This window comes from Pleuronectes platessa, chromosome 10 (genome assembly GCF_947347685.1).
Source record: "Pleuronectes platessa chromosome 10, fPlePla1.1, whole genome shotgun sequence".
Taxonomy (NCBI): domain Eukaryota; kingdom Metazoa; phylum Chordata; class Actinopteri; order Pleuronectiformes; family Pleuronectidae; genus Pleuronectes; species Pleuronectes platessa.
In genome coordinates, this window is record NC_070635.1 from 9,746,714 (window position 1) to 9,768,080 (window position 21,367).

Sequence of the window (21,367 nt, forward strand, 5' to 3'; positions counted from 1 at the left end):
AACACTGTCCCTGCAAACACCTAGTGATTGTCAATTACCCTCTTCATCCATGCACCTTGTGAGAAACATATCTTTGTGCTTCATTTTAAACTGGGTCATGTATGGACATTGTTTTAACTCCACTAACAATAATAATAATCATAATAACGATGTGAAATGTTGTGAAGTAAAAGCATATTCAAATTTCACCTGACATTTTAACCCTAGAACACTAACGTCGGGTGTTTTTTACCCGAGCGAGTGTGGTCATGGGATTTTCATTGTGTTGCTGCTGTGTGAGTGGCGTGGGTCCTTGGGGAGCTTCAGTCTGCTCACTGACGTCACAGAAGGTTTTCCCTGCTCCCATCCCTGTTTTTTTCACTAGGCACGTGTTCGGGTGATTTTTACCCAACGTTATTGATAGAGATAAGTGAGGGAGACTGTGTGCATTCACCGGACATGTCCCAGGAACGGCTGGACCGAAGAACAAGTCCCCAGGTCTATTATATACAGTGCCTTGCATAAGTATTCACCCCCTTTGGACTTTTCTAAATTTTGTCATGGTATAACCACAGATTAAAATTTATTTCATCGTGAGTTTATGTAATGGACCAACACAAAATAGTGCATCATTTGGAAGTGGGGGGAAATATTACATGGATTTCACAATTATTTACAAATAAAAATCTGAAAAGTGTTGAGTGCATATGTATTCACTCCCTTTACTGTGAAACCCCTAACAAAGATCTGGTGCGACCAATTGCATTCACAAGTCACATTTGCAAGTCACATAATTAGTAAATAGGGTCCACCTGTCTGCAATTTAATCTCAGTATAAATACACCTGTTCTGTGACGGACTCAGAGTTTGTTGGAGATCATTACTGAACAAACAGCATCATGAAGACCAAGGAGCTCACCAAAAAAGGTCAGGGATAAAGTTGTGGAGAAATATGAAGCAGGGTTAGGTTATAAAAAAATATCCAGAGCTTTGAACATCTCTCTGAGCACCATAAAATCCATCATAAGAAAATGGAAAGAATATGGCACAACCGCAAACCTACCAAGAGGAGGCCGTCCACCCAAACTGAAGAGTCGGACAAGGAGAAAATTAATCAGAGAAGCAACCAGGAGGCCCATGGTTACTCTGGAGGAGTTGCAGAGATCCACAGCTGAGGTGGGAGAATCTGTCCACAGGACAACTATTAGTCGTCTACTCCACAAATCTGGCCTTTATGGAAGAGTGGCAAGAAGAAAGCCATTGTTGAAAGGGATCCATAAAAAATCCAGTTTGGAGTTTGCCAGAAGCCATGTGGGAGACACAGCAAACATGTGGAAGAAGGTGCTCTGGTCAGATGAGACCAAAATTGAACTTTTTGGCCTCAATGCAAAACGCTATGTGTGGCGAAAACCCAACACTGCCCATCACCCTGAGCACACCATCCCAACAGTGAAACATGGTGGTGGTAGCATCATGCTGTGGGGATGCTTCTCTTCAGCAGGTACAGGGAAACTGGTCAGAATAGAGGGAAAGATGGATGGAGCCAAATACAGGGAAATCCTTGAAGAAAATCTGATGCAGTCTGCAAAAGACTTGAGACTGGGGCGGAGGTTCATCTTCCAGCAGGACAATGACCCTAAACATACAGCCAGAGCTACAAAGGAATGGTTTGGATTAAAGAATGTTAATGTCTTAAAATGGCCCAGTCAAAGCCCAGACCTCAATCCAATAGAGAATCTATGGCAAGACTTGAAGATTGCGGTTCACAGACGGTCTCCATCCAATCTGACTGAGCTTCATCTTTTTTGCCAAGAAGAATGGACAAACCTTTCCATCTCTAGATGTGCAAAGCTGGTAGAGACATACCCCAAAAGACTTGCAGCTGTAATTGCAGCGAAAGGGGGTTCTACCAAGTATTGACACAGGGGGGTGAATACTTATGCACCCAACAGATGTCAACTTTTTTGTTCTCATTATTGTTTGTGTCACAATAAAATGTATTTTGCACCTCCAAAGTACTATGCATGTTTTGTTGATCAAACGGGAAAAAGTTTATTTAAGTCTATTTGAATTCCAGTTAGTAACAGTACATAATGGGAAAAAGTCCAAGAGGGGTGAATACTTATGCAAGGCACTGTATATATTTTTAGGAATTTTTCTTTAACGACTCCCTAATTTTTCACTAATTTTAGAGCCTTTCTATATGGTCCCCCGTGGTACATTTTTTTGGTTTTATGATATGTTGTATCGAGGAAATAAAAGAAGAGTACTTCAAATTGCCATGTATTGTTGTACATTAATATATGTTGATGAGAAGCATTTTTTTTATCGGGTATATATTATATGGGGTAAAATGTACCCGACGTCAGGGATGGTGTAACAAACTGTACGTTAGTCATCTAGGGTTAAAGAAGAAGGATTGGCTTTTTTTTTTTACGAAACGTGTCCACCTCCGGGCCAATAGGTGGCGATACCACACCGACAGCGTGCCTCGGTAGGGAGAAGAAGGGTGGCAGGTTTGTGGCAGTTCGCCTGAGGGCAGATCACAGGGGCAGCGCTGTGGACGCTCGAACTTCACGTCACTCACACAAACCTGTTGTCAACTCAACACTGAGTAACTACAGTGTGAGGTCGAGTCCCTGAAAACCATCTGAAGGGATTCGAGTGGACGTGTTTCCCTGGATTCAGCCCGAGGCAGAGCAGCGGGCAGGTGAGATGAACTTTAAACAGGGTTCTGATTTCTCTGGGTCATTAATTAACACGTTACACAATCTCTACACTTATATTTAATAACGTGTTGAGCTCGTGTGAGACTGAAGAAGCACAGAGAACTTTACTTGTGTTCCGTACACCGCGGAACACCAAGGTTAAGGATTTGTTTAACGTAAAGGTCAACACTTCTCACATGTACCCGTGACTGGAGCCCATCGGGGACACTACACCCCATAGTCCCGGTGGCTGCACTAGTGAACTCAAATGACCACAACACTAACCAACACACACAAATACACAAAACCCACATCAACCAAGTCTGAACATCAACTTTATACCAGTCAAAACAAGCTAAACGTCAGCAGAATACATAACAATCCCATGAACCACCATCACTGTATCTTATTCTATTTAATTTGTGATCATTTCATGCAGTTTTATCTTTAATTTATTTGTATTTAGTCCAGTTCGTTTTTCTATTTCAACTTATTTTGCACTAAATCAACTTTTGCATTATTCCCGGTGTGCACTACTCTCATCCCATGCACCGTTTGCCTGATGACTGCGTGCTATGTTGTTCTGTGTACTATATTTTGAGTACTTCATAGGATGCGTACTTGTATGTTCTGTCTACTTAATTGTTTACACATCAGAGAGAAACCTCTGTCGTGTATTTATGGCAGAATTTACACAAAAGTTGACTTTGACTTGAGGTTTAAATATTCATATGGATTAGTCCTTTTTATTCCTTTCCTTTTTTTGTTCTTTTGAATCTTTCAATAGTTTAGTTTCAAACTGTTACTTCAAAAGTATTATTTTATCTTTATAAAGTATCTTTTTGAATGTCTCTACAGCAGCTTGAGTCTATCCTGTGTGTGTGGAACGTGCTTTAGTAACACGGCCTTGTCTTACATTAAAGCGAAGCGTCTCTGAGGACAGAAGTGAGATCTGAAGATGTCATCCAAGAAAGTGATCGAGTTGTTCTACGATGTGGTCTCCCCATACTCTTGGCTCGGCTTTGAGGTTTGGGTGTTTTTATATAAAGTCTCAGTCACAGACTTTTGTGTTAACTAAGATAATAACTCCGGTGGTTTGTCTTCACAGATCATGTGTCGCTACAGAACTGTGTGGAACGTGGAGTTGAAGCTGCGTCCTGCTTTCCTGGGCGGCGTCATGCAGGGATCAGGTCTCCCCACAGCATGTTGCATTTTCACATTATTATTGTTGTGACCTTCTCATTACTATCGTTATTCATACCCTGTTTATCTGTCATTACAGACAATAGGCCTCCTGGTATGGTTCCAAATAAAATGGTATACATGAGCAACGATCTGCAGCGCTTGTCTAAGTATTTTGAGGTTCCCCTGAGACCTCCATCAAACCCCGCTGAGGCCATGTTCATCAAAGGTACTAACAAGCAGGATCTGATGAAATCTATACAGTAATGTGTATTGATGTGAAAATGGGTGGATTCATCTGTGTGGATTGTTTCCTGTTGTTTGGCCATAGTTTATAGCAGGGGTATTCAACTAAAATTTAAAGAGGTCCAGTTAGAGAACATTTCTTGAAGCAAAGCTCCAGAAGAACATAATGTCTAAATATTTAGTGTGATATATATTTAAGTAGCCTAGTAGTTGTATCAACATCTGCATGTACTCACTACCTGACTATCAAATCAAATTAATTCAGTATGATTGAAAAACGTTTTGACAATATTTATTGCCACGTAACCTAGAACTGAACATATATTTATGATTACAGATATGTATACTGTTCTCATTAACTAAATAAAAGTAGAGCTGCATTTCAAAATAAGAGAAAATAAATAAAATGTGAAAATTGTGCATGTTCAAATAAAGGGCTTAACTTCAGGAACATTTAATAATGGGAGCAAAAGCTATAATTTAAATTTTTCTGTTTCAAATCTTGACTCAAAAGTCTCCACCAATTTTACAGATATTAAATCTCAATGCATCTTAACAATTGAACAGTTTTAGAATCACTTTCTTATATCCCACTCCTCCACTTTTTTCATCTGTTTCTCTCCCTTTCTCCGTCTCACTCCTGTTTCTCTCATTTTCTCCATCTCACTCCTCTGTTTCTCTCCCTTTCACCGTCTCACTCGTTTCTCCACTTTCTCTGTCTCACTCCTCTGTTTCTCTCCCTTTCTCCATCTCACTCGTTTCTCTCGTTTTCTCCGTCTCACTCGCTTCTCCACTTTCTCCATCTAACTCCTCTGTTTCTCTCATTTTCTGCATCTCACTCCTCTGTTTCTCTCATTTTCTTTCTACTGTCTTTTCATTTGTAACTCGCCTCTAACTCTCTCATCTGTCTGCACTGTAGAGTCGCAATGTTTTTTTTTTTTTTCAATATTTTATTTATAAATTTTCAATATATAAAACAGGCAATAAGCATATTGTGACAGAAAAAAGACACATTGAACAAGTGTTCATGGACAAACACATATTGTACAGACAGCAAAAAAAACAAAAAAAAACAACAGAGAGTACAAAGAGAGAGAGAGACAGAGAAAAATAAATAAATAAATAAATTAAAAAAAAAAAAATAAAGGGGACCTGCTCTGAAACAGTACATACAATTATCTACAGAACATACCTGTCATTATATAGAAGTCAAAAACATGAAGTTACGTTGGTAGAAAGGAATGTGAGTGGAGCATGACTATCACTGTTGGGTCATTCTTGACAAATATAAAAAGAAAGGTTGCCAAATCTTATCAAAGGCTGCAGAGCTGAGAGAGACATTGTGTCGGATCCTTTCCATATGCAGCAGACTGGTAGTTTCTGAAAGCCAGGCCTTAAAGGAAGGCGCCTCACCACTCTTCCATAAAGTTAGTATGTTCCTTTTTGCTATGACCATGCCGTATTGTATAGTCCTACGGTGTTCGTTGGTGAGCATAGAAAGGTGCTGGGAGCCACCTAAAATTGCAGTGAATGGATCTGGAGAAATGTTACACTCATATACCTCAGAAAAGCATTTGAAAATATCAGACCAAAACTGGTTCAATTTGGGACAAAACCAAAAGAGATGGCCTAAGGTTCCCTCAGCTGACTGGCATTTCGAGCAGATTGGGGATACAGAGGGGTAGAAAGAATGGAGTTTGGTACAGGAATAATGTAATCTGTGGACAACCTTAAATTGAATAAGTTGGTGCCTTGAATTTATTGAACATTTATGAATATCACCGAGGTAGGATTCCCAGTCATTGTCGCTTATCGACAAGGCTAAGTCTTTCTCCCAAGCCTCCTTTAAGTGCTGGGATGAGGTCGGGTTAAGTGAGGTGAAAAGATCAACAAATCGCGAAGTGAGTTTCTTAGAATCAGGAGGTCGAGTCAAAAGAGTGTATAATTCAATGGGAGCTGGCAACGATTGAAAGTAAGGAATATTTTTGCGGGTGAAATCTCTAATCTGCAGGTAGCGGAAGAAGTGCGTGTCTGACAGTGTATATTTCCCCTTCAGCTGAGCAAAGGTGGCAAAAGTCTTGTTAAGATAAAGGTCCCCAATGGTGGCAATACCTTTATCCCTCCAGAAAAGGAAAGTGTTATCAGACAATGAAGGTGGGAAAGCGTGGTTTCGGTAGAGAGGGGTGTAAGAGGAGATCTCAGGCAGGTTAAATGATTTCCTTATTTGATACCAAATTTTTAAAGAGCTTGTAACTATGAAATTATTTCCAGCAATGGATTTTAAGGGTTGAGCTGAGGAGAAGAGGAGGGCTGGCATAGAACTGACGGGGAGACTTTGTTCAATTGCGAGCCAAGATGGGGTGTGGGCAGTAACATTACCCTGATGTGCGTTTTGCCAATACATTAACGCTCTGCAATTCGCTGCCCAGTAGTAGTGGCAGAAGTCTGGTAAACTGAGGGTAGAGTCGCAATGTTAACCGCCTGGAATGCACAGACTTGATTGGCTGAGTAGTATCACGTGGGATGGCTTAACTCGCATGCAATTGGTCTGTGCGTTTCCTCATCCGCTAAACCACTACTGTAAAGACTACAAAAGCTGTGCCGGGTACAAATAGAAGCGCCCCGTCAGGTTTTAAATCACAACCTTCTGTTTTGACAGGTTCCTTGTCTGCAATGCGATTCGTGACAGCAGTACAAAAGAGGGAAAAGGATGGAGACAAACAGGTGGAGCAGGTTTCCCGGGAGCTGTGGAGACGAATCTGGAATCAGGACAAAGACATCACTGAACCTGCGTCACTGTCTGAGGTACCATTTATCCATCCTTGTTGCATTTAAACAGAAAAGGCAGCACTATGTATTGAGCTTTGTCATAGCACGTGGTGCCCTGCCTCTCGTCCAGTGTCAGATGGGATTGGCTCCTGCCCACATGTGACCCTCAAAGGATGAACCGTATAGATAATGGATGGATGGATTTTACCTGTCGCCTTTTCTTCTTGCAGGCAGCAAAGAAAGCAGGTCTGTCTGATGATGATATTAAATCAGCGATGGAGTCGTACAACACCAAGGAGATTAAAGACAAGCTGAAAAGCACAACGCAGGATGCACTTGACTATGGGGTCAGTTGTCCTTCAGCTCTTCTTGTGGATTCAGGCAAGACGCACAAGATGTTTTCATTTAACAAACAAAATATGTCCTATTGTTTCCCCCCAGTCGTTCGGCTTCCCCATGATAGTGTGTCATATTGATGGAAAACCAGAGATGTATTTTGGATCTGACCGGTTTGAGCTCATGGCCCACCGCCTCGGTGAGAATACTGTTGTGCTCTGCATCTTTCACAAACCAACACATATACTGTTAAACCGACATTTGACGCAGTCTTAATCTACACTTTATACGAGAATGACATAAATGCAAGATGTTCATATATTGCTTTCACCCCGTTATTATGGCATCAGCTGACTAAAGCTAAACTTAAATGAAAAAATTAACATTCAAATTACATCATTGGGATAAGAAATACCAACAAGTATGTTCTTTAAGAAATAAATATTTGTAACGTTTAATTGTACCTTTTAGTTTGGCCCATGTCCCATCCACTAACACAGGAGACAGTGTATATCCCCTATTCTGCAGTTGGCCACCAGATGGCGATTGAGATGCCTTTGGAGAGCCGTCATGTCCTCCATGTTTATTTACACGCTGTACAGTGGAGGTCAGCATCATTAGTGATTAAAGCTGGAGCTGTCTGATTTTATTCTGTGTTTCAGGAGAGAAGTGGCTGGGACCTGTGCCTCACAAGGCCGCTGCCAAGCTGTGAGATGGAAACTGTCTTCAAACATGTGCTTGAAGATTCTGGAATCTATCTGTCTTTAATGATGCCTTTAAACTTCAAAATTCACATTCTGTAAGCGGTGCCTTTTTAAGTGTTTCTCTCATATTTTGTTCACTATTAACACACAAGGATTGCTTATTATATAATATTATATATTATAAATGGTTACTAATGCAGTGTGAATAAGATATGTGTTGAAATATTTCAAATTGTTTCTTGAAATAGAGAATTTCAAATTGTTGACAAATATGAGCACTTACAATATCTTTACAACGACATCATAGACATAGAAACCATTTATTGTATGAATTTTTCTTATAAAGAATAAATATGGTGAATAAAATTAAACATTCTGTTTGCTTGTTATTTACTTATTCAACCAATCAGTGCTGTTGAACTCAATGTGTTTTAAAGAAGCCATTAGTGTCATAGCACAAACTATAGACAATGATATTACGAGTGCCGCAGTTGAACATAAATAATAATAATAACAATATAATATATCTATTTATATAGCACTTTTCAAAACAAAGTTACAAGGGGCCTCACAAGTAAACAACACACACGTAAAATAAATAAACAAAAAAAATATCAAAATCCAAACAAGACCACCCGTTACAATAATAAAAACTTGAATTAGGTCAAATCGGAGAATGTAATACGATTTAAAGTGTGTGTAAAAAATTTAATTAAAGGAGGTTAATGAGTCAGCTTCTTGTATTTCCTCAGGCAGAGCCTCTGAGCTCTTAATTCTAAAAAACTGTCAAAACAAGTTACTTATCCACTATATGATATCATTTTTGTGGTAGAGCAAACTGTGGCATCTTTTAACAATGATGATCTGAATTGACAGCTGGCTACTTATGTGTTTTTAAGGAGTGGGAAGATATTTCTTTATTTGTTACCTGTACCTGGAAGGAAGTGCAGTCTGTTATTGTCACCTAAATACTCCTGGGAATGCAGAGCTTGTCATACGAGTTCCTGGGCAATGAGGGCCACACACACTCGACAAAAGGTTGGAGACTTAAAATGACAAGGACCTGCAGGACCAGTTTCCCTAAACAAAGAGGAGGGAGGCAGGGCTGGTAGAAGCTGACAGGCTGCTGGCTTCAAAAAGGAAGAAGAAAAACAACAGAATGTGGTAGAGCAAATTGTTAGATACTAAGGACAGGACTGTGGATCAGCATAAAAACCTGACATCAGTGTTGCTGCATCAACACTGGAGCGGAGAGGGACTGAGACAGAGAGGAGGAAAAGGGAAGGGTAAATAAGAGAGGGAGACGGCTAAGGAGCAGGTGAAGAGGGTGGAGTTGAGAAAAACACTGAAGGTGAAAGGTAGACAAACAGAGAGCGGCACGCCGATCCCCTGAGCCTGACGTCGCCTTAGAGAAACAAGACAATGAGGATCTGAGCAGGCTCCACGTTCAACTGGGAGGATGTGTGAAAAGTGCCTGTCTGCGTGAACGAGGGAGACATGAGCCTCCAATAACAGGATCTATCATTTTATCTGGGGTCTGAGTAACGACTGAAGGAGTTGAGGTAAGAAATAATTCACAACGTGTCTCCTCACGGTCACTCCATCTGATTTTGAAGTCATGCAGGCGGCAGCGAGGTGGAGTGAGCAGGTGTATCTGCCTCGTGTCCTTTTAAATATAAGCTTGAACTGTGTGTATCTCACTGTTTTCTGTGATTATCGTTGGTTTGGATGTGCGAGCCAGGGCTTTTCTGTCCTGTATGTTTGCCCTTCTGGGTGTGTAGTGCAGCCCTGGTAATTATGTGTCCAAGAAATGCAGATGAACTGGTTTTGCACTGCCGGGATCTGATGTGAGAAGACGATCAACGGGTTAAAAGGGTTTTCTGTGAGGCTGCAGTGTCATTTGAAGTATATATCCTTATATCCTTGTGTCTTTTTCCACGGGGCTTTGATAAAGGGTGCGGGTTCTGGTTGAGCTCATATAATATGACTTCACTTTTGAGATTGACAAACAAAGGAGGTGTGTACTGTGAGGCCACAGGGACCAAGGTTCACTGTGGTGGAAGGAGATGCAGCGATGTGTTTGTTTACTCATATATTCTAAAACATCTCAGAGGCTGTGATACAACACGTTGAGTTCCTGGTCTCAGTTACACGTTGGCCCTGACACCTTCTCACACTGGTTACCTGGCCTCAGGAGTCATGTTACCAGTCAGAGTGGGTTTCACGACTTTAACTGTCACTTTATATCTGCTGCTTTGAATCACGTGCGTCCATTTGGTCCTCCACGACAAAGACTTTAAGACCTAACGACTGTATGAGCCTATAGACACAACCTACTAGAAACCAAAGTGTTAAAGGAAGTGAAAAATTAAAACCTGGATCTGCACCGAAATCGAAAGGGGATCCTCCCTGACTCGGACCACAACCCTCCACCAGATGTCATAGAAATCTGTCGTGTAGTTTTCACCTCAGTCCAACAAATGGACCGAGGTGGAAACATAACCTCCCTGGCGGAGCTATGAGAAACCTAAATGGGTGAAATGGACGAAAGTGAATAAAATACACTTTCACATTTTCATTTGACAGGATGTCTTCGCTGTCAGATGCCGACTACCGCTGCAAACATGGAGATACAATCTGTGGTGAGTGTTATTATCAGAGATAGATCCTGAAGATTCCGACCATCAGTGACGTGTAAGGTCACTGGAGTCGAGAGATGAACAAACATACCGGCAAACACAGAGCCTCTGACGTGTCCGTGTATCTGCTCCGTGCTCCGTGCAGAGATCCGTGTCTACGAGCAGGAGGTGATCGTAGTGCCCGTCTTCCTGCTGGCCTGCTTCCTGGTCACCCTGGTCTTCGTTCTGCTGATGCGCTTCTGTCCGGAGAGAGTCGAGCGGATGCGTCCACGGGCCTCAAAGTCCACCTCCAGGAGAGAACTGCACGGCATCGATGGTAAGACACCGGAGCGGACCATGTGTCCATCTGTGTATCTCTTCTGTGTTGCAGTTTTCAGGAGGTGCACATTCAACTCATCAAAGCAGTGAAAGTGTTTGAACCTTTTCACACCGTTAAACTTTAAAATCGAATCAAATTCTGAAAATATTTAGATCATGTTTGCTTTTCGATCTGATCTTAAAATCACATGTTAATAAGTGAAACCAAAATTGTAAAAGCTTTCACCCGCTCACAGACAGATCATAGAGTTTATTATTGCTATTCTGCAACACTATGAAGAATGTGTAAGCATATAACAAAATACTGTGCTTTAACCAGTACTCAAAGTGTCCATATAGCTGCATACGACTACATAATAGTGTGGTATAAACTGGTTATTAAATATTTGTTCTTAAACTCAAGATGCATGTATATGATCAATAATTAATTCATTCAATACGTAGATAATCCTACCTTTGGCTTTTTCCATTACACGGCAGCTGAGCATTCGTGACTATTTATAATGCTTAATTATTATTTTAAATATATAATTCAGTACTGGAAATAATAACAATAATAATTCTGATCTTGTATTTATTCCATAATAATGATTATTCTCTTGCTCCCTCTGTTTCTCTGTCCGTAGCTCCACCAGGCATCAATGTGCTGGAGCATGAAAGCATCGCTCTGGACATGCCCAGTTCCTACTCCACTTTCTCCCCCCCAACCACCTACTCCTCCAAGAGGCTCACCGTGCCTGTGAGAACCCCCGACCCCCATCCACAGCCCTTCCAGCCCAATTTCGTTCCCATCGTCCAGCCCAGGGAGTTGCCCCGCCAGAGGTTGCCAGAGTCCTTCAACCTGGTCACCCCTCTGCCCGTGGCCTTCAGCCTGCGCTCCGACTCCTCTGTGTCCCTCTACAGGGCCCGCATGGAGAACAGGAATGTGGTCCTGCGGGTGCTGAATGGTGAGATGGTTAAAAAGCTCTTAATCGTCTGATTTTTAGGTCTTTCTATTCTGACTCCTGCTGCTACAGTTTTTAGATTTTTCATTTTCGTTTCCCTGTCGTGTTTATGCTCCACAGACTCTGCGGATGCTGCAGAAAGACACAACTTCCTGGGTTTTGCCTCCTTCCTGGCTCAGCTCGGGCCTCATCCATTCCTGCCCGAGCTGCTCGGTGTGGTGTCCCTGCGAGCTCCCCTGGTCACGGTGGTGGAGGAGCTGGAGAACAGAGACCTGCTCAGCCTCCTGTGGAGATCCAGACAGGTAGGGAGTGTGAGGTGTTTTATAAAATTATGTAATTGAAGTGAAAAAAGCAAATGACAAAGTATAACTTGTGTTTATTCTTTTAGGAACATGTGGATCCTCCATGTGAAATGACTGAGAGAAGAATATTTACCATGGCCCAACAGGTGGCCTCAGCTCTGGTCAGTATGAAAATAACTAACAACTTTTAAAGCCATATTTGACTTTCAAATCAGTGACAGAACTCAGGACTGAACCTCAGGATTTACCTCCAAAGCACGTGCAAAAAAAAAACTCAAAAAAAACTTTTATTAAATTGGTTTGCCCTTTTTCACGACTGCTACATTAATAGGCTTTAAGTCTGATCTGAAAGTTCCCTTTCTTCACTCCAGATGATTCAAATGTTACGCAGACATACAGGAATATTTACGTTACAGTAACCGCACAGGCCTGTCTGTTTAATCCTGAGCTTTTCTTGTCTTCTTCCTCTATCAGGAGTTCCTTCACAGCAAAGATCTTCTCCACGGGAATATCCGTGCCCGCAACGTACTGGTCAGCAAGGACTACACGGCCAAGCTCTGGGGTCTTCGTGGGGTCCACACGAGGAAGGACCAGAGGGGCACTCAGAAGGAGGATACCAGCATGAAGAAATGGCAGGCGCCAGAGCTGCTGGCCAAGAGGCCTGCCAGTCAGAGCAGTGACGTGTGAGTTCTTCTTACGCTGAAACAAAAAATGCTACAATTTACCTTTACTGTCGGATATGAAATAAATGTTATTTGGGATATCTATTTTTCATTCAGTGAAAACTAACTAATACTTTCCTTTGTGTCTCTCCAGCTGGTCCTTTGGCCTCTTACTGTATGAGATGGCTACGCTGGGTAAGTTCATCCGTGAACTCATTATCATTATAAATGTATGGATCGACTCATAAATGTATTAACTTGATAAGTATGATTATCTACTACACAGGACATCAATAACAATAGGCTCACAATATTTATATACTGTGATACTATGATTTTGTGTCTCAACACATTGATATTTTACCATATACATACATTTATTTTAGTAAATTAGTAAAGGTTAGGTATCTTATGTCGATATTTGATTTTAATAGAATCTTATCTTTATGGTATTTAATATGCGGAATCAGCCAAAAACAGACATATGGTCATCTATCCAAAGGTACACAATGGTTTACCTAAAAAAAAAACTACAAATAAGCAAACACAAAAACAAATTGGAAACATGACATTAACCTCTAAAGAAAAAGGGAGGTACCTGCTGTTGTGTTTTCCACCATAATAAAGAGTTTCTCTGTTGATCTTTCAGAAAATGTCCTGTTTTCCATCATGTACATTGGTGTTGTAATGTGAAAATATATAATCTCCCCACATGTGCTATTTACTCTCCAGGTGAAGCTCCGTTTGCAGAAATTCCAGTTAATGAACTTCTACAGTTTCACCAAAGAGGAAAGAGTCTGAAAAAACCTTCCAACTCCTCCAATGCTCTGTGAGTAGCCAGACGACACAACCCCCAAACCTGAGGCAACTCAGCGATAGCCGAAGGTCTCTCATTAACAAACAAACGTTTTGCCTCTCTCAGGTACACCGTCATTAAAGGTTGCTGTAATTGGAGGGATCAGGATCGACCCTCCCTGGCTGACGTGAGCCGAAAGCTCACCTCAGGGGAGAAGAGCGCCTCCGACAAAGTCCTCAAGGTGTCTGGGACCATTAACATTGAGCAGTACCTGAGGGAAGCTGGATACGGGGAGACCAACAGCTACACTGTTTTCTGATTACTGCCTGTTCCGGAAAAATATATTGCACTATTCTGAAATACCCCAGTGGTGCACTTTTACAACACAAAGTCTTTCTGGTGCAATAAAGGTGTCCTGTGTAGAAGTGGACACCGAGATTCTTACTTTATTTTGCAATCAACGAGAAAATATTACACGTATATTAAGCTATTTACCTTTTGAAACCTTGAATTATTTGTGGGGGGAAATACATGAAATGTTGTAATAGTGAACTTTTAAGATACGTAAACTTGACCGACGTACAGCTGCTGCATCCTGACCTTGTAGAAGGCACCGTAGATATATAATGGTTTACAAATGTTTACAACCTGAAGCCGATGTATATGAACAGATGTAATATATATGTTATTACGCTATTTTTGTACAATTCGATATTAGTTGGAGTTATAGAAGTGTAGGATTTGTAAATAAAATTGCAATATTGTTACACATGTTTTCTCTATGAGCTCAGTTCATGTGGATGGACCTGAGAAAAGAAGTGAAGAATTTACATTTAAATACATAAATCATCTAGGGTGACCTTAGGTTATTTACTTTTCAAGGAAATTTAAAAGCATGAATAAACACGTCCAGTAACAAGAACTGTTTTATTGGCATTATTGCATACATGTACAAAGAGCACTTCCACTTCGCCCACTAGAGGGCAAACGGTGAAGAATACCTATTTTCAGGTAGTTAGGTTGATAAAGCTACTAAAACTATTATATCCATGAAAAAATAATTTTGATTGTAATACAAAATGGAAAAGATACAAAACTAAACTTTGAATAACTAATAAAGTGAACTAATTAAGATACTAGGCTGTTTGAGTGTCCTTCGCTCGATGAGATTTGAGCCTAGGTTAAACATCTATGGTTAAAAAAAAAAGAAAACTCACAGACAGAAACGTTTAAATGAAGTGGTTGTTGCTGACATCAGAAATCAAACTACTAAAGTTAAAGTTAAAGTTTGAAATACAGCAAGAAGGCAACGTGTCTTTTTTTAACCCAACAGGTGAGCTGTTCTAGCTAAAAGACCGAGCACAGATAACTGCAGGCTGGTGTATAGTTTACATACAAAAGGTCTTTACACACGGTAACAGACAAAAAGTGACCGACAGACAGACATGGCTGTTTCAGAATGTCCTTTCTCACCACCCACACATACACACATATATTCATGCACACAGTTTTTACACATTCAAGGTCCAAAGGGTTAACGGTCCGTTTCCATATCGGCCAACAGTCAATGGAGCACCATTGTTTCGTAATGATCTCAGTCTTAGGTTTATAACTTGTCATTAACAAAAGGAGCAAGTCCCGGTATTGATCCCGTCTTTAGCACCGACCTCTTCACTCACGCAGGCTGTTGATGGAGGCACAGATCTTGAGAGCGGGGCCCAGCTTGATGTTCATGGTGGAGATGAGATGGTCCTCTCGCAGAAGCATGAGGGCCTGCCCGTCTATTTCCTGGGACAGAAACTGGGCGGCCAGCTCTTCACAACCTGAGCACAAAAGAGAGACAGGATGATACAACCAGCAAAGAAAGAGACCAGCGACCTGAGTTACTGTGTGAGGTCAACAAGCACAGGATATGTTTCCGTTATACAGCCTCGGCCAAACTGATAACCTCTACTACGAAGCTGCTAATCAACTGTCTCAGTGAAACCTGGATTCTCTTATCCAGCTATGTGAGTGTTAATGCGACAGAGGCAGAGTTGCTGATAGAATCAAGTCAGCGACATATCAAATTGACAAAAGTTGAATAATCACTGAACACCAACCTTGAAGTGAAGAGATGAACCTGCAGACTTCTTCAACTCCCCATTGAGCAGGAGTTGATGAGAGAAAGTTGGCGCCCTCCAGTGGAAGGCTACCAGGAGCTGAACTGTCAGACTGAGGGGCGCTGTGGTCCGCTCTGGAGCAGGAGCGTGAGGAGGTTGGAGAAAGTGAAGGAGAATCATCCTCCTCTTCTTCCTCCCCATCGCTGGACACGTCCTCTGAGCGACTGGACTCAGAATGACACTGCACCCAAAAGAGCGGAGATTTAAAAGCCAGTGAGAGTAGGCATCATTTTTTACTAATATATCAAATGATCTTCAAGTACAGCTACAAGCTACAAATACAACATGCATTTTGAAGGACAGGTTTCATAATTTCCTAAAACTTCTGGAATTGTAGTTTTTAGCAAGTGTAACTCAAAAGGAGGTAAATAGTGTATCTGGTAGGGACTGTTTTCAGAGGATTAGCACATATTTCGTACTCTAATGAGCTTTTTAGGCACCAGGAAGTTGTATGAGGGTTGGACTCAAAATAAATTATTGGAGTGTTTTTCTGAGTATTCAAACAAAAATGGATTTTCCTATATAAACAACTCGGCTTCTGAACACACACAGAATAATTGAAATAAGTTTAAGTCATTACTGTCTCAAAATATGTCATATCTCCAACTTTGTCCTTTAGACTTCAATTCTTACCTTGACAGCTAGATGCCTGTTTGACATTTTATTAGAGGTGATATTAGAACTGCTCCTGCGGGAGGGGCCCCTGCGCTTTGCCATGCTCTCAGACGGTGCAGGAGGGGAGGCCAATCCTGCTCCACTTCGGACCCGGCTTGTCTTGAAGTGTTGGCTGCAGCTCACATTGTACCTGTGGAACAAGGGGAACAATCAATACACAGGAAGGGATTTGGATTTCTATTGATTGCTGCTCAGAGTTTTTAGCGTATTTCAAACAAGGTAGCATAAAAAATGAAGTTATTTAATTATCTCTAAGGCTCTTTTATGCTCAAGGGAAACAGACTGAGTCTTCTGTTCATACTCGGACTAAACAGACAAAATGGGGCAGTACCACTGGAAATCATGGGGGGGCAAGGTAGCCGATAATTCCAACGAGACAATCAGGACACGAGGAAGAAATTTCCAACATGGCAGAACTTTTTGAGGAGAGACTTTGTGAGTTGGTAGGAAACTACAGGTATCTATACGACATTGCTTTGCCCAGGCCCAGGAACAAACAGCCACATTTCCTCTTTCTTAAGAGGGACAACATCACAACCTCCTCAACCATCGCCATGTTTGTTATTGTCAGTAACTGTTGACTCTGCGCTGCCATCTAGTGGATGTATTGCTTAACAACCATTTCAATGTTAAAGAATCAGACATTGAAGTATGTGGGAGGTGATTTATCTCTTTGCAGAAACAAGCCTTTGGGATGTTGGAGGAAATCCTACCTCTTAGCACAAGTATTTGAACAGAACCTCTTTGAGCCTCTGAACTGGCTGGCTGGTGCCAGGTTTCCACAGTATTCACACTTCAACACTGCAGAGAAAAGTAAAGTATACAGATATATCAAATGTGGAAAATACATACACAACAGGTTTATGGTATCATATTCTTTCAAATCCAAAAATCCACTTACATGGAGGTCCGTTTTCTGAGCGGCCAGCCAGGGCAAAATCTCTGTCTTTGAGGAGTCCAGCAACCTGTCACATCACATACAAGCCTGAGAGTTAGAAGCTTTTCCCACAGCCAGTGTCATTCAAACTTAAGCTAGGATTTTATGTGAAATCTGCATTTTCATGACAGGGGGCACTTACAGGGAAGGGTTCAGCTCCCTCCTGGATAACAAAGCCCTCTATGAGGTGGGTGAGAACTTGAGGTTTGACAACTGCCTGCGGAACTGGAGCTCTGTCTTTATCCCCATGCCCAACTCTTGGCAAAGGCAGAGGTAAGGACAGCGTGGGAGGAGATGAGAAGGCAGCTGCTACAGGAGCTACAGAGAGGATTGAAACAAACAGAGAACAGGTTATTAAACCAGAAGGTTTATGGTGACAAGTTTAGAATATTACTAATTATTTTTGCTGGATTTGGAGAAGACCAACTGACCTGAGTCCTTTGTGGGGGCAGGGGATAAGGTTGGAGCAGAATCTTTTACTGGTGCAGGGTCTAATGATTCTGTCGCCATCTCACTTGGTACATCACAGTCAGATTTTCTCTTCAGGGAGCCAATGGCCGGCTTCATCTGATGGTGTGTGGAGGAAAAAGCAGCGGCAGTTATTAGACTTCACCTAAGCAAACCATTCAGAGTCACCGAGTTCATCCTTTCATTGGTTGATCTTACCATCGCACTGTTGTTGGACGCTGTGTTAACATTCCCGCTAGCTGTGTTGTCATGGGCTGTGCTGCTTCGTGCATTTGCCAGGGCAACAGCCTGAGCGTTTCCTGCTATGCCCTGCCTGGCTCCCACAAGCTGCACGGGGATGTGGGGATGGTTGTGTCCTGCAGTGGAGGCCTGGCTGTTGCTAGGTGGTGCTGGTAGAATGGGAGGTGGGTGTCTGGGAGGCAACTGCACAGGTAAACGGTGTCCCTGGGCTGTCTTGGGCTGGATAGGTACAGGCCCTTTGTCTGCTGTAGCGCAGGTCTGTTGTAGTGGCTGCACCACCAGAGTCTGCGTGTTAATGTTGGCTTTTGTGGTCACTGAGCCAATGGTGTAGCCCTGAGTGGACGTAGGAACATTTGACGTGGGTACCAAGATCATAGGGGCAGCAGAGGAGGACAAGAGGAGTTGTGAGAGAGGGAGTGCTGCTGAGGAAGTGGATGAGGGAGCTACAGAAGCAGCAGGGGTGACAGTCATGGCCTGGTTTCCAGTTTTTACAGTCATAGTGTTGGCAATGGATTGCTGAGTAAAATTGGGTTTGACCATTTGTTGTTGCTGTTGTGGTTGTACTTGCTGCTGCTGAGCATTCTGGGAGAAAGTCTGCTGCTGCTGACCGAGAGGAAAGCTGGCACAGTCTTTCCTCTCTGGAAGCTCAGACTTGATAGAAACTGCTCTGGGAGTGGAGGCACAGTGTAGGGCCAAGTTCTGCACCTGGGACATAAAGGAGTATTTGAGAAAGGAGAAGAGTCTTGTGACCATTAGACTCGACCAATCATATTTCTGAAACTAACAATATAAAAATCTGACGATTATACAACTTTTAAATAGCTCAAACTTGACATTACAGTTATTTAATGGCACTCCAACCTGATCATGGTCCGATTGGGCAGTGGTAAGAGCAACGTCATGCTGTTGTTGTTGTTGTTGTTGTTGTTGTTGTTGTTGTTGTTGCTGCTGCTGCTGAGGCTGTGTCTGGGTCACTGTGGCTACAGTAGCTGTAGCTGTTCCCCCAGGCATAAAGATGAGCTGAGGAGCAAGGGGAGCCCTGAGAGAGCGGTTGACCTATATGAACCGGACAGATTATCAGTGTTGAAGTGTATAATTTGTTTAATGACTTTGAAAAGCAAAGACATTCTATTAAAGCAATCCAAGGAATACATTTAGCACACCAAATCAATAGCAAAAACAGAATAAACAGCTAAATTATGATATCAAAAGCATTGGTGACACTGAAAAGAGCAATATATATCAAATGTTTTGATTGTTGCCAGAAACCCACCCTAAGATACATCTGTCCCTGTGCTGCCGCGTTTCCACCCAGCAACACCGACTGGTTGAGAGCTGGATTGGTTGCAGAGGTTGCCGGGCCGTGGGGACGAGGATTGGTCATCGTCCCTACTGCAGATGTGGTGCTGAGGTTGACCTGGGAGGAACAACAACTTGCATTTGTATCCCAAAAAAAACTACTACTTTGATAAGTTAACTTTGTGTCATTCTCAAAGTAAATATTTGTATATATTGCTTACAGTAGTAGGTGCTTGAGACGTGCTGTTACTCAGGGTGTTGGACTGGCGACTAGCTGCAAGGGTGGCCTGGATAAAAGAGAGAATTTACAATTTAAAGAGATCAAAAAGAAATAAAATTGGGTCACTCACAACTGAATTTTCCTACTGGTACTGCCAGGTACCTGTTGCACTGCGGCCAAGTTATGGAGTTGGGCACTGTTGATCTGCTGCTGCAGCATGAGTTGCTGGAAGTATTGAGCTGCATTTGGCTGTCTTTGCAGAGCTTGAAGAGCCTAAACACACTCAAACACACACACATCCTTTAGACTTATCCAAAGGGTATTTACATTCCTACATTATGAGAAATTGCCAATATAAAGTGTTAGCTAACTCTCACCTGTACAGCCTGTCTCTCATACAGAGACATGTGGGCTATCTGGGGCGCACGGGAGTTCCCACTTGCCTGAGTCGGATTTCCATTGGTGGCGCTTGTGTTTTGGTCTTCGCCTCCCTCCATTGTTGCTGCTCATAACAAAAAGTGGCAATGACAAATGAAATGTGCTGCAAACACAATAATTACTTCTACTGCATAACATTATAACTATCTCAGCATGTACACTCTGTACTCCAAACTGGGCTCTAAGACAATTTAATAAAAAGGCCCATCAACAACATATCAAACAACGTATATTTGTATTTTGCATGTGTTTGACCACTGATCTCTAACAGTTATTGAATAACTGTAATTACTGATGTGATGCCACTTTAGGTAATTATCTCAGCAATGACTCACAAACCAAAGATCAAACTTTCTGGAGGTCTTCATGCTATTATAGGTTAACTTCTGTTTATGTTTGACCACATTTTAAGTATATATATTTTTTGCAATTCAACTTTAACAATCATATTCACTCAAGTTGTTGTTCATGTTGTTATTTCACATTAGGAATAGCATATTGTTAAGATAAAATAGAGCTGGAAGTGGGATATACTTTGTAGAACAACAACAACAACAGCAATAGTAATAATCTGTACATAACCAATAAATGCGTCTCTCACGAGGGGATAACGAGCTCAAACAAATGGCCGGAAGTCTCTGGGGACTGAGAGTTTCCAGCATTAGCATCACTTCATATAAACAGAGGTGCCTGGTATTATTCTTTTACAGGGGTCCGTAAATCACAGCCGCGCAAAGATGTGTCAACAGTGAAATGAGCGGAGCAGATGTTGCCCCTGTTTGCCCGCTGGTCGCAGGGAGCAGGGCCGAGGTGCTACTTTCAGTAACCGACCAGTTGTCAACATGATAAATGAACAGCAGAGAGAGAGAGAACATGGTGGAAAACACAAAGTAAGACAGAGGCTAGCTAGCTGCGGCTAACTACAATGGACTTTGGTAGTTACCTGTAATTAAAACACAAGTGTGAAGCTGCATAATTACAAATAGTGAGGGTTGAACCTGAGTTTGAAAAAAAGAACGAGTGCTGGGCTGTTCAAAAAAGTGAAGGAGTAACACACACGTTTATTAGCAATGTAAATGCACCATGGTTAGGCTAACTAACTAGCGATGCTAGCAGACAGAAAGAGAGCAACTAGTTGACTGTCGCCCAGGCATCAAAGCAGCCATTAGTGATTTAGAGGAGACTTCCGCATTCATCTTACCTGTTTGTTTCGGTTCTTTTACAAGTTAAGAACAGGTTAAAGTTGAGCTCCTTGGTTTTAACTGCAAACAACGACAGACAGACAGACAGAGACACAGACACAGCTCCTCTCAGGGTTTTTGCCTCCAACCAAACCCCGCCCA

General features: G+C 41.9%; 3 protein-coding genes across 5 annotated transcripts; 2 read left to right on the forward strand and 1 right to left on the reverse strand.

Annotated features, from left to right (window-relative positions):
* The first annotated feature begins 2,470 nt into the window (after positions 1 to 2,470).
* On the forward strand, positions 2,471 to 8,295 carry LOC128449983 (glutathione S-transferase kappa 1). 2 transcript variants are annotated; one of them, XM_053433369.1, is made up of 8 exons: positions 2,471 to 2,689; positions 3,546 to 3,714; positions 3,796 to 3,877; positions 3,970 to 4,098; positions 6,775 to 6,920; positions 7,115 to 7,231; positions 7,326 to 7,419; positions 7,883 to 8,295. In XM_053433369.1, the coding sequence occupies exons 2-8, from the start codon at positions 3,646 to 3,648 to the stop codon at positions 7,930 to 7,932; spliced, it is 687 nt and encodes a 228-aa protein (XP_053289344.1). In that variant the 5' UTR covers positions 2,471 to 2,689; positions 3,546 to 3,645; the 3' UTR covers positions 7,933 to 8,295. The 2 variants fall into 2 exon arrangements, with proteins under 2 accessions (XP_053289344.1, XP_053289343.1); XM_053433368.1 differs by having other exon boundaries at positions 3,611 to 3,714.
* A 600-nt stretch (positions 8,296 to 8,895) lies between these two features.
* styk1b (serine/threonine/tyrosine kinase 1b) lies at positions 8,896 to 14,507 on the forward strand. Its single transcript, XM_053433367.1, has 10 exons — positions 8,896 to 9,486; positions 10,511 to 10,566; positions 10,709 to 10,879; positions 11,508 to 11,828; positions 11,946 to 12,127; positions 12,214 to 12,288; positions 12,602 to 12,810; positions 12,944 to 12,984; positions 13,522 to 13,618; positions 13,712 to 14,507. Exons 2-10 carry the CDS (start codon positions 10,512 to 10,514, stop codon positions 13,902 to 13,904), a joined length of 1,344 nt encoding a protein of 447 aa, XP_053289342.1. The 5' UTR covers positions 8,896 to 9,486; position 10,511; the 3' UTR covers positions 13,905 to 14,507.
* phc1 (polyhomeotic homolog 1) lies at positions 14,494 to 21,367 on the reverse strand. 2 transcript variants are annotated; one of them, XM_053433365.1, is made up of 14 exons: positions 21,226 to 21,367; positions 19,964 to 20,088; positions 19,749 to 19,859; positions 19,588 to 19,653; positions 19,341 to 19,484; positions 18,929 to 19,123; positions 18,026 to 18,772; positions 17,791 to 17,926; positions 17,502 to 17,677; positions 17,324 to 17,387; positions 17,136 to 17,223; positions 16,381 to 16,552; positions 15,688 to 15,928; positions 14,494 to 15,408 (listed from the first exon to the last, which is right to left on the reverse strand). In XM_053433365.1, exons 2-14 carry the CDS (start codon positions 20,081 to 20,083, stop codon positions 15,257 to 15,259), a joined length of 2,412 nt encoding a protein of 803 aa, XP_053289340.1. In that variant the 5' UTR covers positions 20,084 to 20,088; positions 21,226 to 21,367; the 3' UTR covers positions 14,494 to 15,256. The 2 variants fall into 2 exon arrangements, with proteins under 2 accessions (XP_053289340.1, XP_053289341.1); XM_053433366.1 differs by lacking the exon at positions 21,226 to 21,367 and having other exon boundaries at positions 19,749 to 19,868.

Excerpts from the sequence above, each read along its gene's own strand:
- LOC128449983 (XM_053433369.1), top strand. The coding sequence starts at position 3,646 with ATGTCATCCAAGAAAGTGATCGAGTTGTTCTACGATGTGGTCTCCCCA. Across the intron at positions 4,099-6,774 it reads TGAGGCCATGTTCATCAAAG|GTTCCTTGTCTGCAATGCGA; the intron begins GTACTAACAAGC and ends CTGTTTTGACAG. Across the intron at positions 7,232-7,325 it reads AGGATGCACTTGACTATGGG|TCGTTCGGCTTCCCCATGAT; the intron begins GTCAGTTGTCCT and ends GTTTCCCCCCAG.
- styk1b (XM_053433367.1), top strand. The coding sequence starts at position 10,512 with ATGTCTTCGCTGTCAGATGCCGACTACCGCTGCAAACATGGAGATACA. Across the intron at positions 10,567-10,708 it reads ACATGGAGATACAATCTGTG|AGATCCGTGTCTACGAGCAG; the intron begins GTGAGTGTTATT and ends TGCTCCGTGCAG. Across the intron at positions 12,289-12,601 it reads AACAGGTGGCCTCAGCTCTG|GAGTTCCTTCACAGCAAAGA; the intron begins GTCAGTATGAAA and ends TTCCTCTATCAG.
- phc1 (XM_053433365.1), bottom strand. The coding sequence starts at position 20,083 with ATGGAGGGAGGCGAAGACCAAAACACAAGCGCCACCAATGGAAATCCG. Across the intron at positions 16,553-17,135 it reads TCAAATACTTGTGCTAAGAG|GTACAATGTGAGCTGCAGCC; the intron begins GTAGGATTTCCT and ends CTTGTTCCACAG. Across the intron at positions 15,929-16,380 it reads ACAGGCATCTAGCTGTCAAG|TGTCATTCTGAGTCCAGTCG; the intron begins GTAAGAATTGAA and ends TTTTGGGTGCAG.